The 15,677-nt window shown below is 37.3% G+C and overlaps 1 protein-coding gene across 1 annotated transcript in view; it reads left to right on the forward strand.

Annotated features, from left to right (window-relative positions):
* Positions 1-15,677, forward strand: part of LOC115212215 (hemocyanin 1-like) — a gene marked incomplete at its 5' end in the record, with an annotated part of 41,672 nt that overhangs the window by 5,259 nt on the left and 20,736 nt on the right. The window contains 6 exons of the mRNA XM_029781054.2: positions 152-1,399; positions 1,836-2,854; positions 4,552-4,792; positions 4,893-5,551; positions 5,878-6,460; positions 6,642-7,858. Of these exons, the coding sequence (XP_029636914.2) occupies positions 152-1,399; positions 1,836-2,854; positions 4,552-4,792; positions 4,893-5,551; positions 5,878-6,460; positions 6,642-7,858 (4,967 nt within the window). The remainder of the gene's footprint in view (positions 1-151; positions 1,400-1,835; positions 2,855-4,551; positions 4,793-4,892; positions 5,552-5,877; positions 6,461-6,641; positions 7,859-15,677) is intronic.

The following is a 15,677-nucleotide window of genomic DNA, read 5'->3' on the forward strand; positions in this document are numbered from 1 at the left end:
GAAGTAAAAAAAATTAATGATATAAGTTATTTTTCTCGAACGCTTATGTTTTATCATTAATTCCTTATATTAAGAAAATATTAATATAACATACGAAATACAACAAAAACATTTAACTAATTCAGTTAACCAATTTTCTTATTTTCTACAGGTGATTTCGGCGAGGTGGGTGTATGGGTTGAACCTGTAACCAGTGCAAACCGAATTAGAAAGAATCTCAACAGTCTTACTACCGGCCATATCGAATCACTGAGAAATGCTTTCAAAGATATGAAAAATGATGGTAGATACGAAGAAATTGCCGCATTCCACGGATTGCCGGCTCAGTGTCCTAACAAAGATGGTAGTAAAGTATATACATGTTGTATACATGGAATGCCAACTTTTCCACACTGGCATAGATTATATGTTGCTCTAGTAGAGAACGAATTATTAGCCAGAGGTTCCGGTGTAGCTGTACCTTATTGGGATTGGATACAACCATTTGATCATCTTCCAGCTTTGGTCAATGAAGCCACTTACTACAATTCAAGAACGCTTCACATCGAACCAAATCCATTCTTTAAAGGAAAGATTTCTTTCTTAAATTCGGAAACCAATCGAGATCCACAACCTAAATTATTTGGTAACAAATACCTTTACGAACACACACTTTTCGTCTTGGAACAGACTGACTTCTGTGAGTTTGAAGTCCAGTTTGAAGTACTTCACAATACTATCCACTCGTGGCTCGGTGGCCGTGATCCTCACTCTATGTCGTCGCTGGATTTTACAGCTTATGATCCAATCTTCTTCCTTCATCATAGTAATATTGATAGGATATGGGCAATTTGGCAAGAATTACAACGTTACCGAAAGCTACCTTACAATGAAGCTAATTGCGCATTGCCTCTGCTTAATGTACCTATGCGACCATTCAGTAACACTACTGCAAATCATGATCGGATTACACTCACTCATAGCACTCCAAATGATGTCTTTGACTATCAAAATGTTTTACACTACAAATATGACACTTTGTCCTTCTTTGATCTCACTATTACCCAGTTGGAACATCTTATTGAAGAGAGAAAGGCTCATGACAGGATTTTTGCTGGATTCTTGCTTCATGGTGTCAAAGCTTCGGCTGACGTACACATATACATTTGTGTACCTACTTCTAAGCATGAAGAAAACTGTGCTCACGAAGCTGGTGTCTTCTCTGTCTTGGGAGGAGAGTCCGAAATGCCATGGCAATTTGACCGTTCCTTCCGATATGAAATAACAGATCAGCTGAAGTTGTTAGGTCTCAACCAAAACAGCCATTTCCGTGTTAAAACTGAAGTCATAGCTGTCAATGGATCATCAATCCATGCTAACATTTTCCCAAATCCAACTATTATTTATGTTCCAAAACAAGGTAAGAGATATATTTTTTTTCTATTTTTATTCCATTTCCATTTTTATTCCAATCTCAAGCACAGAATGCGACGGCCTATTGTTCTGATGGCATTTGCAGCTGTTTGAGTCAACAGAAAATTCATTATTCATCCAATAACCTAGCATAGTTTTTCTGAAGTGAAGAGCTTTTTCATGACTAAGATCATTACGAGCTAACGAGACACTTCTCAGTTTTTTCCCCTGTGATCTCTACTTACAGTTATGTATTATATGGCAGTTAGGCAGTTATTACTTGTTCCATTTGTTTTATGAAAGTTTTCGAGACTAAGTGACAAACAATAGCATACGGTCTCACTTTTCTATTTAAGGAGTAATCTGCATATGTTAATCCTAATAATCTAATATGTTAATTCTACATAACAAGTAACAATAACTCTATTCCAATATCTTTTCAGGTCATTTAGCTGACTTCAAACATGAAGAAAGCAATGGAAATCTTGTACGAAAGAATGTTGAACGACTCTCTTTGTCTGAGATGAATTCATTGGTACATGCTCTCAAAAGAATGCAGAAAGACAAGTCATCTGACGGTTTTGAAGCAATCGCATCATTCCATGCTCTGCCTCCTCTTTGCCCAAATCCGACTGCCAAACATAGACACGCTTGTTGTCTTCATGGTATGGCTACGTTCCCTCACTGGCACAGGCTCTTCGTCGTTCAGTTTGAACAAGCTTTACATAGACATGGAGCTACAGTTGGTGTTCCTTATTGGGATTGGACCCGTCCTATTTCAGAGATTCCTGCTTTCATAGCCTCTGAGATGTATTCTGACCCTTTCACTAAGATAGAATCGCATAACCCATTTAATCATGGTCATATTTCTTTCATCAGTGAAGACACTATGACTAAACGTGAGGTCAGCGAATATTTGTACGAACATCCTGTATTGGGAAAACAGACATGGCTCTTTGATAACATCGCTTTAGCTTTGGAACAGACTGATTATTGTGATTTCGAAATACAATTAGAGATTGTTCACAATGCCATTCACTCTTGGATCGGTGGAAAAGAAGAACTTTCCTTGAACCATTTGCATTATGCAGCCTATGATCCATTATTTTTCCTACATCATTCTAATGTCGATAGATTGTGGGTTATTTGGCAAGAACTGCAGAAGCTAAGAGGTCTCAGTGCCTATGAATCCCATTGTGCTCTTGAGCTTATGAAAGTCCCATTGAAACCGTTCTCCTTCGGAGCCCCTTACAATTTGAATGCACACACCACTAAATTGTCCAAACCTGAAGACATGTTTAGATACAAAGACAACTTCCATTATGAATACGACATCCTAGATACTAACAGTATGTCTATTGATCAGATAGAGGCATATATCAGACACCAAAGAGAACACGATCGTGTTTTTGCTGGCTTTTTGTTGAGTGGATTTGGTTCATCAGCATATGCAACATTTGAGGTAAGTATAGAGACAAATCTTATTATTTATCGAAAGAATTCTAAAACAATATCAGGTTTCTAAAATTATTTGCCAAAACCTTATTTCAAGAAGTGCATTAAAATAAATTTTAGAGAATATAAAAGATTAAAGAAATTACTGAATACTGTAACACCTCCCTTTCTCAATTTTATATTTAGATTCCAATTTCGGATATCTAAAGTGTAATATACAGGGTTGTCCAAAAGTAGGTGGACAATAAATTATAACATTTATTTTGAGATTACATATACAATTATATTTACTAATACAATTATTACATTGACAATCAAATTTTATTGCGTACAATAATACAAAAGCGATTAAATTTTATCAACGCAGGCATTCAAACTTTTGTCTATCACAATTTACACAGCTTTGAAGTCTATTTCTTACGTTTCGACAAACATTTTTGCACAAGTCTCTTTGTGTATTAGTTACTTGAGATGCATCTCTTATGTAAGTTTTCAAATAATTACTACTTCTTGGTTTTCGACTATAGACCTTGTCCTTGAGCACTTTCCCAAAAAAGAAATCAATTGGGGTCAAGTCAGGCGAATATCCCTGCCAATCAATTGGCCAGTCCATTTCACAGGAAATGTTTCGTCAAGATACTCACAGACTTCTCTTGAATAGTGTGGAGAGGCCATATGTTGGAAATAAAGGTCATGTGAATTAGACTGTTGTTTTCACTGTGGAGCAACTTGATTCATTAGAATTTTGAGATACTTATCGCCTGTGACTGTTCCATCCAAAAATATGGATCCTAAAACACAAGAACTTGAAATACTACCCCAAACCGTGACACCAGACTGGTTTATATGTTGCTCTAATGTTAATTGCATATTCCCACAATACCAATAATTATAATTGAGTCTGTTAATTTGACCGTATAATTTGAAAGAAGGTTCATCGGTCCGCACAATGTTACCTAAGATTATTGGATTTTCTTCAATACCATTCATCTTTATCTCACTACAATGCTGTCGCCTGTCTGGGTCATCCTCTAATATGCCATGAAATAACCGTGGACGATAAGCTTTCAGCCTAAAAGATTTCAGGATCCGAATAATAGAGGATCGTGAAATGCTCAATTCCAAAGAGGTTCACCTGGTGAACTTTTTTAGACTGCGAACAAATGCTTCAGCGACAAGTTGCTTATGATCCTCTCTTCAGACTGTTTTGGGTCGACCAGTTTTTAGAGCATTAAGAATTGAGCCAGTAGCATCGAATTTCTCATGAATGCGTTAAATAGTTTGTCTCTGTGAAGCTTAAGTACTAAATGTTTCAACCCATTTTGTTAACGGTTTCAGCATTTCGAGATTTCCAATACTCTTTTAACACCCATTTTCTTTCATCAGTATTTAAATTATTTGCCATTACGAGTTCTATGAATTATATTTAAAAAAAAACAGATTAATTTAGTTAAATTTAGTTATAAAATATAAAGAATATATTACAGAAATAACATTGTTATAACCGATACACAAACCTATTCGACCTACTGTCCACCTACTTTCGGACCACCCTGTATAAATGAATATTCAAATAATTATTCCACATTTTTCTTAAATGAATAATGTAATATAATTATTAGTACGTCTTAGGTAAATTAATGACCTAAGTACGTAAATATATAAAGAGTGTATTTATTTCGTCTCACTTTTAATATATTTTAGATCTGCGTTGAAGGAGGAGAATGTCACGAAGGAAGTCACTTTGCTGTGCTTGGAGGCAGTACAGAAATGCCATGGGCCTTTGACCGTCTCTATAAGATAGAAATTACTGATGTTCTTGCTAATAATAATTTAGCTTTCGATTCACCTTTCACAATTAAGACGAAAATAGTTGCTCAAAACGGAACCGAATTGCCAGCAGGCATTCTTCCTGAAGCAACTGTAGTAAGGATCCCACCAGCCAGTAAGTACCTTTGCTTCCTATAATATATAAATACAAATATTTATGCATAAACAGGTCGACATTTCACACTAATTTTCTATTCTTTCAATTATCTTTTCAGAGAAAGACATCGATGTTGACATTCCACTAAATCATATCCGACGAAATGTTGATTCTTTGGACGAAAGAGATATCCAGAATCTTATGGCAGCACTTACACGTGTTAAGGAAGACAAAAGTGACCATGGATTCCAGACTATCGCTGGTTATCATGGTTCAACGATGTGTCCTAGTCCAGATGACCCAAAATATGCCTGTTGCCTACATGGAATGCCAGTCTTCCCACATTGGCATCGTGTTTATTTGTTACATTTTGAAGATTCTATGCGCCGACATGGCTCCAGTGTTGCCACTCCTTATTGGGACTGGACAGATAAGCTTACGAAACTGCCCAGACTTTTAGGAGATCCTGACTACTATGATGCTTGGACTGATAACGTAATCGAGAATCCTTTCCTTAGAGGCTACATTGAACATGAAGACACCTACACAGTCAGAGACATAAGACCGGAACTATTTGAAATCAGTGGAGGAGAGGGATCTACACTTTACAGACAAGTACTTCTCATGCTTGAACAAGAAGACTATTGCGACTTCGAAGTGCAATTTGAAGTTGTTCATAACTCTATTCACTATCTTGTTGGTGGTCACCAGAAATATGCCATGTCCAGTTTGGTTTATAGTTCCTTTGATCCTCTCTTCTACATTCATCATTCAATGGTAAATAGCAAATAATTCATATATTTACCTTCATTTCTAATAATATTGTCTTTCTTTCCATAGTTTTCAAAATTATATTATGAAGTAAAATTAAATCTTCTTTCATCATGCTACTTCTGCAAAGATCAACATCTTCTAACAGTCGCTCGTATATTTCAGTCAGTTGGAACGAATATATTTTATAAATAGCTTTCTTGATTCACTTTGTTATTTCATCACATATTTTGGTGACGTTTTAAGTGATTTTCATCGTGTAAAGATCATTGTATCATTGTTCCGCCATAGAAGGACGTTTTTTCCTATCTTTTCTTTCTCATTAAATTCAGGTTGATCGTCTCTGGGCTATTTGGCAAGCTCTCCAGGAACACAGAAAATTACCTTATGATAAAGCTTACTGTGCCCTAGAGCAACTGTCATTCCCGATGAAGCCGTTTTCTTGGGAAACCAACCCGAATCTACATACACGAGCTGCAGCAACACCACAGCATCTATTTAACTACCATAAACTTGGTTATAAATATGATAATCTTGACTTCCATGGAATGGATATTGATCAATTGGAGAAGACTATTCATAAACACCAGAACACAGACAGAGTTTTTGCTTCATTCTTACTTTTTGGCATCAAAACTTCAGCTGATGTCCATTTGAAACTCTGCAACGACACAACTTGTGAAGACGCTGGTGTGGTCTTTGTACTTGGTGGCGACAATGAAATGCCATGGCATTTTGATAGAACATACAAGATGGATATTACTCATGTTATCCATAAAATGCATATTCCTCTGGAAGACCTGTACGTTCACGGAAGCACTATTCACCTTGAAGTTGTAATTGAAACAGTTGATGGAAAAGTATTAGATTCCAGTTCTTTACCTGCTCCTACAATGATATATGTCCCAGCTAGAGGTTTGTTGAATATTGTATTCTCTTTCTAACCTTTTTCTCTTCTCTTTAACTTTACGTCAAATATCAAGTTATTTTTGTCAGTTGACTGTTAAAACTGTTACCGTCAAGGTTTGTCCATTTGTTCATATATTTCGACGAATCCATTGTTCAAAACAGGTATTCATTTTTTGTTCTTCTACAGATTTCAAGAAAGAGGTACACAAGATAGCCGCAGAAGGTGCCATAATCAGGAAGAATGTCAATAGTTTGACTCCAACTGACATCAAAGACCTAAGAGACGCCTTAGCTAAAGTACAAGCTGACTCTTCTGACAATGGTTACCAGAAAATCGCTTCTTATCACGGAATACCTCTCAGTTGTCATTATCCCAACGGCACAGCTTACGCATGTTGTCAACATGGAATGGTAACTTTCCCTCACTGGCATAGATTGTTAGTTAAACAAATGGAAGACGCTTTAGTTGCTCATGGTTCTCACATTGGTATTCCCTACTGGGACTGGACAACTACTTTCGCTAATTTACCTGTACTGGTCACTGAGAAGGAAAACAACCCCTTCCACCATGCTCATATTGATGTTGTCAATAAAGATACAACCAGAGCACCGAGAGCTCAACTTTTTGATGATCCAGAAAAAGGAGATAAATCATTCTTCTACCGCCAGATAGCACTTGCTCTGGAACAAACAGATTTCTGTGATTTTGAAATCCAGTTCGAAATCGGCCATAATGCTATCCATTCTTGGGTTGGAGGTAGTAGTCAATATGGTATGTCAACCCTTCACTATACTTCCTATGATCCTCTCTTCTACCTTCATCACTCCAATACTGACCGTATTTGGGCTGTATGGCAAGCATTGCAGAAGTATCGAGGATTGCCTTACAATTCTGCCAACTGTGAAATCAATAAACTTACTAAGCCACTGAAGCCGTTCAACTTGGATAGCAATCATAACGCTGTTACAAAGGCTCATTCAACTGGCAAAACAGCGTTCAATTACCATGATCTTGGTTATGATTATGACAATCTTAATTTCCATGGTATGACCATTCCTGAATTGGAAGAACACCTTAAAGAAATACAACATGAAGACAGAGTATTTGCTGGTTTCTTACTTCGTACCATTGGTCAATCTGCTGACGTCAATTTCGATATCTGCACCAACGATGGTGATTGTGCGTTTGGAGGTACGTTCTGTATTCTCGGTGGAGAACATGAGATGTTCTGGGCATTTGACCGTCTTTTTAAATATGATATCACCACAAGTCTGAAACATTTGCGTTTAGATGCTCATGATGATTTCGATATAAAGGTTACTATTAAAAGTATCGATGGTCATACTTTACCAAATAGCTATCTCACCCCTCCGACGGTTTTCTTCGTTCCGGCCAAAGGACACTAGAATTTATTCTGCTTCTTTATATGATCTTTGAACGAATTAACTGGGAGAGATTTACTACTTGACAATGAAATATTTTTTTGCTGCATTTTCATTCAATAAAAGTATTGCAAGCAATTAGTAATCTTGTTTTCATTATTTTCTACTCTCTTTTAGTATTTGTGTTTTGAATATATTTTTCTTGTGTTTGGTAGAGATATCGTCAATATAAACAAGAATTTACACAATCATTATATAATAATTTTGTTTAGCGACGACACAATATTCAGTTTACAAACTAAAGCATCATAATATCAGAGGAATATATCTTAAAGTGCCAAACTGATATTTACACACAGTCACTCAAAGGGATGCTTTTGATATGCAGGTACGATTATGCATTTCACTTCTTTTTAAATGCAACCAATTTCTTATTATATCTCAAGGTATTTAAGCAATGAGACGCAAATGTAATATAACAGTATCAGTTGTAATTAAATGCATCTCATTATTAACGACGTAGGTAAATGTTGGATCTGTGATAACATTTGCAGTTGTTTGAATAAAATTAAGCCACTGTGATTGCTAAGTATCAACCACCATTTACTGATCTTTCCTTGACACATCTTACTCAAAGCATAGCAAATATTGCATTCCAATGATTAGCCAGGATCAGGAAACATTTCTGGTCAGCTACTGACTCTGCAACACTCAAGTCAAGTCAACTTTTAGATGAAATGTCCGGAAACTATGCAGTTACAATTATATGCAAAAATGCTAGTCCGTCGGCAAACGTTTTCACGAGAGTGCCCCATGCAAACAATAATCTTTTAAAACGTATCCGTAGAAAATTCTGAGTGTTAGATTATCATTTTTAATATATCTATATTTTACAAATTATTCTACGGGAGGATGATGACAAAATGCTTTCAAACGTTCTTTAAAAAAGTCTGTTTAGAGAACCGTTAAACTGTAAATTGTCTGAATTGGCTATCATTGGAAATTGCATGCTTGTTTTAAGATAGATATTCATAAAAAGTAAAATTACAGTGGTAATAAATCAGAAATAATTTTCACGAAAACCTTTTTGTTTATTTTTTGTTTATAATATATAACAGAGAAACAGAAATAAATAGAAACATTTCAAGAAGTATATTGAAGCAGTTTCTAATGAATATATTTTAAAAATCAGTTTAAAAAATAATAAAGTATAAATAGTATTGTATATCATAAACATTTTCAATAATAATTAAAATCAATGTGTTTAAATATGACTGTTCAAAAATGTATCTGCTGTATATTATACCTTAATAAGACAGAATAAATATAAATGTTTATAAAATGAAAATTTAAAAAAAATAATTAAAATCTATTTTACTATTAGCGAGACTTACTATTCGTCCAGCTATAACATACTTTATATCAGGATTGTATTTAACAAATTTAAAATTTATGCAAGCAACAGTGACTTCATGAGTAACTACTATAAAAATTAGAACATCTATAGATTTGACATAGTTCATCGCTGAAACATTGATCCTCAGAAGCATGTTGAGAAAATATTAATATATTGTTACGGTAAGATTTTCAGACAGGCACCAGTTTCAGAAATGAAATTCTAAAGTTTCAACACACCGATCTCAGCATTTTTCAGCCCTAGTCAATCTTTTTCAATGTTTTTTTTTTCTATTTTAGTTTTCACGTCTACAACTCTTTGCTTATGAATTTAACTGCTTTGCAAATTAATCAGTTTTGTCCAAAATTATCCAATTCAATGCACTGCATACTTTCTAGATTCTAATAACATAGAGTTACTTAGAAATAATTATGAAAGATCATGTACGACAATTATCGGAAAGAGTAAAGAGCGGATATTGATAAATCAGTCACTCTTTTATCCAGAATCAATACGATTTCGGCATTTGAAAACATTCGGTATCCTTCATTTGGAAAACACCAGGGTTCACATATAAAAAAGAAACAAGTCTTACAACTAAAGACAAATGGGGCGGAGTCGAAAGACTGGTGCGAAAAATAGAAACATATTGAATATAAGCAAAGATGTCTTTCGGCTTAAGATAGACACAGGGAAAAATACTAGCGTGCAGAGAAAATATGAAAAAAACTTACTTCGAAAGAAGTGGTATATATTTTTCAAAAATCATTTGTGACGACATATGAGCAATAAAAACACAAAAACCTCAAAAGAAAATTCATGATGAGGAAATATTCACAGTTCAGGAAACACGTTAGCAGTCGTTTACTGGCTTAATGGAGTTGTGAAGTGTCAATTGGTGAAACCAGGTTTACTGACCTGGATTTTGCTGAAGATACGGTTATTCTACCTGAGTCTCTGGATGTCGTAAGGAGTTCTCTCTTTTCATTAGGTGAGGAAGTGGAACCACTTGGCTTTAGAGTTTCTTAGTTCAAGACAAAGATTCAGTCTTTTGTTGGTTTCCTGTGGCACTTCATTTCGTCTATCTCTGTTGCATGTGGAAATGTCGAAGTTGCTTGCCGCTTCACTTATCTCAGCAACGTGATCCGTGTCAGCTTTAAGTGCGAATCCAAAGTTTCAAAGCCTCTTGGGCAGTTGGGGACTCAGTGAACAAGGGTTTTTGGTGCTACTGATATTTGAGCAGGAGGACAAATGTCTTAAAGTCTTAAAGTCTTTGGTGCTTCATGTCTTTCTCTACAGTTGCGAGACCTGGACGCTTTCCGGGGCCCTAGGGGCCACCTGAATGCCTTTAATATCAGGACACTTCGCAGGATTATGGGATTCCCAAAGACAATACTCAAAAACTAAGATGTCTTGTTACTTGTATGATTCGAGAACATCATCTTAGACTGTTTGGTTATGTTGCTCGATTTCTTGAGATGGATCCAGCATACATGTTATCTTTTCTGAGGATTCGGCTGGGGAAACAGCTAGTGTTGGGTTGTCACGTGCCTCATCGTCCTGACAGATGAGGAAGTGCTTCACGGAAACTGACTGGGACACTGCTTAGAGGGTTACCCAGGACAGTCCGAGCAGATATCGACAACTGGTGGATGCAGCAACGCGCGGCAGTGCTACATGCCCCCGTACCTGACCTGAATAACAACGACACAGTAGTAGTAAAAGTATATTATCTTTAACGAATCAGTGAAGAACAAAATACATTTGCAGTAACACACTATTATAAGTAGGTATATATATTGGTTTCAAATTTTGGTACAAGGCCAGCAAGTTCGAGTGAATGCGTAAGTCGATTACATCGACCCCACAACGCAACTGGTTCTTATTTTATCGACATCAAAAGGATGAAAAGAAAAGTCGACCTCGGGGGAATTTGAACTCAAAATGTAAAGACGGACAAAATGCCGTTAAGCATTTTGCCTGGCGTGCTAACAGTTCTGTCAGCTCACCGCCATAAGTAGTTATATATTAATAGCAAACATGAACAATCTCAGTAAAAGATATTAAGAAGAAAAAAACAGTAACAGTTATGAAGAAACACCAGCATTAAAGACACATTCATAACATATAATCATTAATTATAAAGAAGCAAAATTCAATGAAACATTTACAATAACGGAACGCAGAGTCTAGAAATATTCACAGTCGAGATATTCGCAATCAAACAACATCCCAATATCGATCAAAATTCGCAGTAGTGATATACTATCAGTGAAGAAAAATTGACAGACAAGAAATATTCACAGTAGATCAACATTCATACCTAAGAAACGGCCACAGTAGCCAAAAATTTAGAATATCCAAACTTCCAAGACAAATATTTTTCTAATTTTGGTAGAAAGCCAGTAATTACAGGGAGAGGGATAAGTCGGCGGTGATCAACAGTTACTTATTTTATAGGCCTTGAAAGGATAAAAAGCAAACCCAACTTCAACGGCATATGAAGTCTGAAAAGAATCAGAAGAAAAGCTGCAAAACATTATGCCCGAGGCGCTAACGATTCAGTCAACTCACGATTTCATTCACAAAAATATTGGTTTCAAATTTCGGTACAAGGCCGGCAATTTTAGGTGAGGGGTAGAAATATTTACAACTGAGAAACATTGACAGTTAATAAACTTTCACAACTAAGATACATTCACAGTTTTTTTTCATTTCAAAGCTGTGGCCATGCTGGGGCACCGCCGTTTTGCTACACTGTTATTATTGAGAGCCTCCTCCGATATGTGGCATTTGGTGAATAAGGGAGTTTGATGTCGCTGCCCTCATTTAAGCCTCCTGCCGCGAGATAGATTCATAAGGGACTCTTGACAGGAAGAGATCCAGTTTTGTCTTGAAAGCACCTACATCCACTTTGTGTAGGTCTTTCAGGCTCTTTGAGAGAATATTAAAAATCTGTGGGCTCTTGAAACCCATGCTGTTGTAGTAACTGGTCCTGAAGCTCGACCGCATTGTTGGAATCTTTGGCACTGTGCAGTGGCGATCCGTTCTGGCATCTGTGTAGCTTTCAATACCAAAATTTAGCACAATTCCTTCCATGATCTTCCAGATGTATATCACTGCATATCTCTACTGCCTTCGCTCCAGGGAGTAGAGTCTTAGCTGTTTCAGCCTTTCCCAGTGGCTGAGCTGCTGCAATGAAACGATATTCTTTGTGAAGTTTTGCTGGATTGCTTCAAGGCCCGCTGTTAATTTTACACTGTGGAGTGACCATAGTAGGGAGCAGTAGTCAATGCAGCTAAGGACGAAATTCCTCCAAAAGTCCATCATGGTTTCCTTCTCTCTGGGTCTGAAGGTTCTCAGGATCCAGCCAGCCGTCTACACTTTGTCGCCATCTTGGTAATGTACACTTGGAAAGAGGTATCATCACTCAGGCCGATACCCAGGTTATGCACTGATTTAGGCTTTGGGATTGTAATCGCTCCTGGCCCAGTGTATCCTGTAAGTTTTTCATTTAGTTTTGGGTACTAGTAGCGCAGGGCTTGGAATTTTCCAGCATTAAACTGAATATCATTGTCCTCAGCCCATCTGTAAATGGCGGCCAACTCCTAATGCAGACATGCAACATCGCTAGAGTTTTGTATTTTCTGTGACACTTTCGTATCGTCTGCGTAGCTAGCAAGGGCGACTATCCAAGCAGCTGAGGGCATATCTGAGAAGACCACTATGAAAAGCAGTGGTTCCAAGACAATGCCCTATAGGTGGAACACCACTCACTATTTGTATTTTCTTTGAAGTGGCTCCACTGGCCACCGCTGTCTGACTTTTATCTTTCAGAAAGTCATGTAACCACTCTCCAAGTTTTCCAGCTATACCAAGATTGCGTGGTTAGTGGCATATCATATCATGATCAACTTTATCAAAAGCTTTTGCAAAATCAAGATATATTACGACCACATTTGAGTCGTTGAGTGACTTTTTCAGCACCTAATCATAGTGCTGTAGAAACTGGGTCAGGCAGTTTCTACCTGGTCGAAAACCATGCTGGGTATCGCTCAGCAAGTCATTTTCTTCAAGGAATGTGACTAGTTTCCCTCTGACTATTCGTTCCATGACTTAGCTGATCTGTGAAGTCAGAGAGATAGGCATATAATTTTCGGTACCTGTTCTGCTTCCTCCTTTATGGATTGGGCATTTTATTCTCTCCTTCAATTTGCTTGGCAACTTACCTTTTGCAAGAAAACTCTGGAAGAGCATTTGTAGTGGTTTTGCCAGGGCACGCTTGCACGATTTGAAGAGGATTGCAGGAAAACAATCAGGGCCAGCAGTTAAGTTTGCGTCTGGAAGAGGGGTTCTGTTTTGTAGCGTACTGAGACTGTTTCTTTGGCATAATCAAAGAAGGCCTTTGGGTTTGACTAGATGTTTTTTTTATTACCCAGGTTTTTTATTTGCTCTCTTTTGGCCCATACATAGACAGGTCTATTATGCTGTGATCCGAAGCTGATGTCGGTGTCACTTTCACATTATGAACAACGTCCATATTGTTTGTGAAGCAGAGATCCAATATGTTATTTGTCCTGGTTGGTCGAAGCACAATTTGCTCCATGAATAGGGTATTGGTGAGGTTTTGCAAGGACTCCACCTGTACTTATTTGCAATGAGTCATTCCTGAGAACATGAGGCCCTCGGGCCATTTGATACTGGGGAAGTTGAAATCACCTATCAGAAACACACTCACGTGATGTTCCGGTTTCATGAGGGTTTCTTTAATTCTTATGAGGCAATCTTCAAACTTGCCTATGTGGTTTGGAGCATCCGGTGGGCGATATGTATTGCATATGACTATATTGTGTTGTCTTATGTATACAACTTGAGCGTCACATGCTGAATTTGAGCATGACAGTATACAGCAACTCCACCATGGCTCCTTTCCTTTCTGTCCGCTCGCAGTATGGTATATTTCGGTACGTATACTTATGCATCCTCTATATCAGGCCTAAGGGCTTGACTGCATGCAGCAAGGTCTCTCAGGAAAAATATTTTGTTTTTGTTGTTGTGATGCAACAAGCCTCCAATATTTAATAGAAATATTGGCGTGACGACTTTGCTGGCGTTATGGAAGGCCATCCCATCTCTGTTGTTTGTGGTGGTCTTGCGCAGTGGTGGGTAAGGTTCCTTGTTTGCGCTTGATATAGCCAGATCAGCTGCTGCACAGACTTTTGCGCCATGCACAAAAAAGACATTTTCTCAGCTGCTACCATTTTCATAACATCTGAATAGTGCGCTGCATGTGCGTACTTACTCTTTGGAGACGACTGGTGCCTCTCCTCTGAGAAGTATTTCCCCATAAGGTCTCTGCAGTTTTGGTAGGGTCTCAGGTGAGCAAACCGGCAGTTTCTACCGTTTTCCCCATGCCAACATTTACCTTGCAGGTAAAATTTTCATGTCCTTCTCGTCTTTACTCCATTAAGAAACATTTGCAACTAAGAAACATTCAGAGTTCAGAAAAATTCACTGTTAACAAATATTCACAACTGAGAAACATTCCCAATCGAGAAACATCCACAGTTAAGAAACATTCACAATAAAGAAACATTCAAAGTTAAGAGACATTCACAACTAAGAAACAGACAGTGTTAAGAAACATGAACAGTTATGAACCATTCACAATTAAAAGTCATTCTCGCTGAAGACAGATTACCTCGAAAGAGACATTTATTGCATAGCTATTCACTGAAAATACACATTAACACTTAAGAGATATTGACAGTAAATTAAAATTCTGTATAATGAAGTTTTAACAGTAGATGCAATAACATTATTGAGATATTAGCGTAACTGTAAGCGACGAGCTGGCAGAATCATTAGCACGCCGGGTTAAACGCTAAGCGCCATTTCGTCCGTCTTTACATTCTGAATCGAAATTCCGCCGAGGTCGACTTTGCCTGTCATCCTTTCGGGGTCGATAAAATAAGTACCAGCTGGGTACTAGGTTCGATTGCATCGGCTTATGTCCTTTCCCTGAATGTGCTGGCCTTATACCAGAATTTGAAACTAATATTAGCGTAACTAAGGCGGCGAGCTGGCAGAATTGTTAGCACGCCTGACAAAATGCTTAGCAGCATTTCGTCTGTCTTTATTTTCTGAGTTCAAATGCCACTGGAAGTTGGCTAAAAATTCCAGATCATCTATAAATTCTTCCAAGAGATACAGAGTCTGCATTCCAGAAAAGAGTATCATTATGAGGAAATTTATAAAAAGCAGATTTGACCTTAATGGTAAAACGATAAATTCTTACTTAGGCACCTGAACACCCTCCTCATTATCCAGATTTTCCTAATAAACTTTTGGCCTAAGACAAACAGAAGATGACACGGGAGATAACTCCCTGTTGAAAACATGAGTATAGATACATGCTTAGCTAAAGAGATATAAATTTCAAAT

This window comes from Octopus sinensis, linkage group LG5, assembly GCF_006345805.1.
Source record: "Octopus sinensis linkage group LG5, ASM634580v1, whole genome shotgun sequence".
NCBI lineage: Eukaryota > Metazoa > Mollusca > Cephalopoda > Octopoda > Octopodidae > Octopus > Octopus sinensis.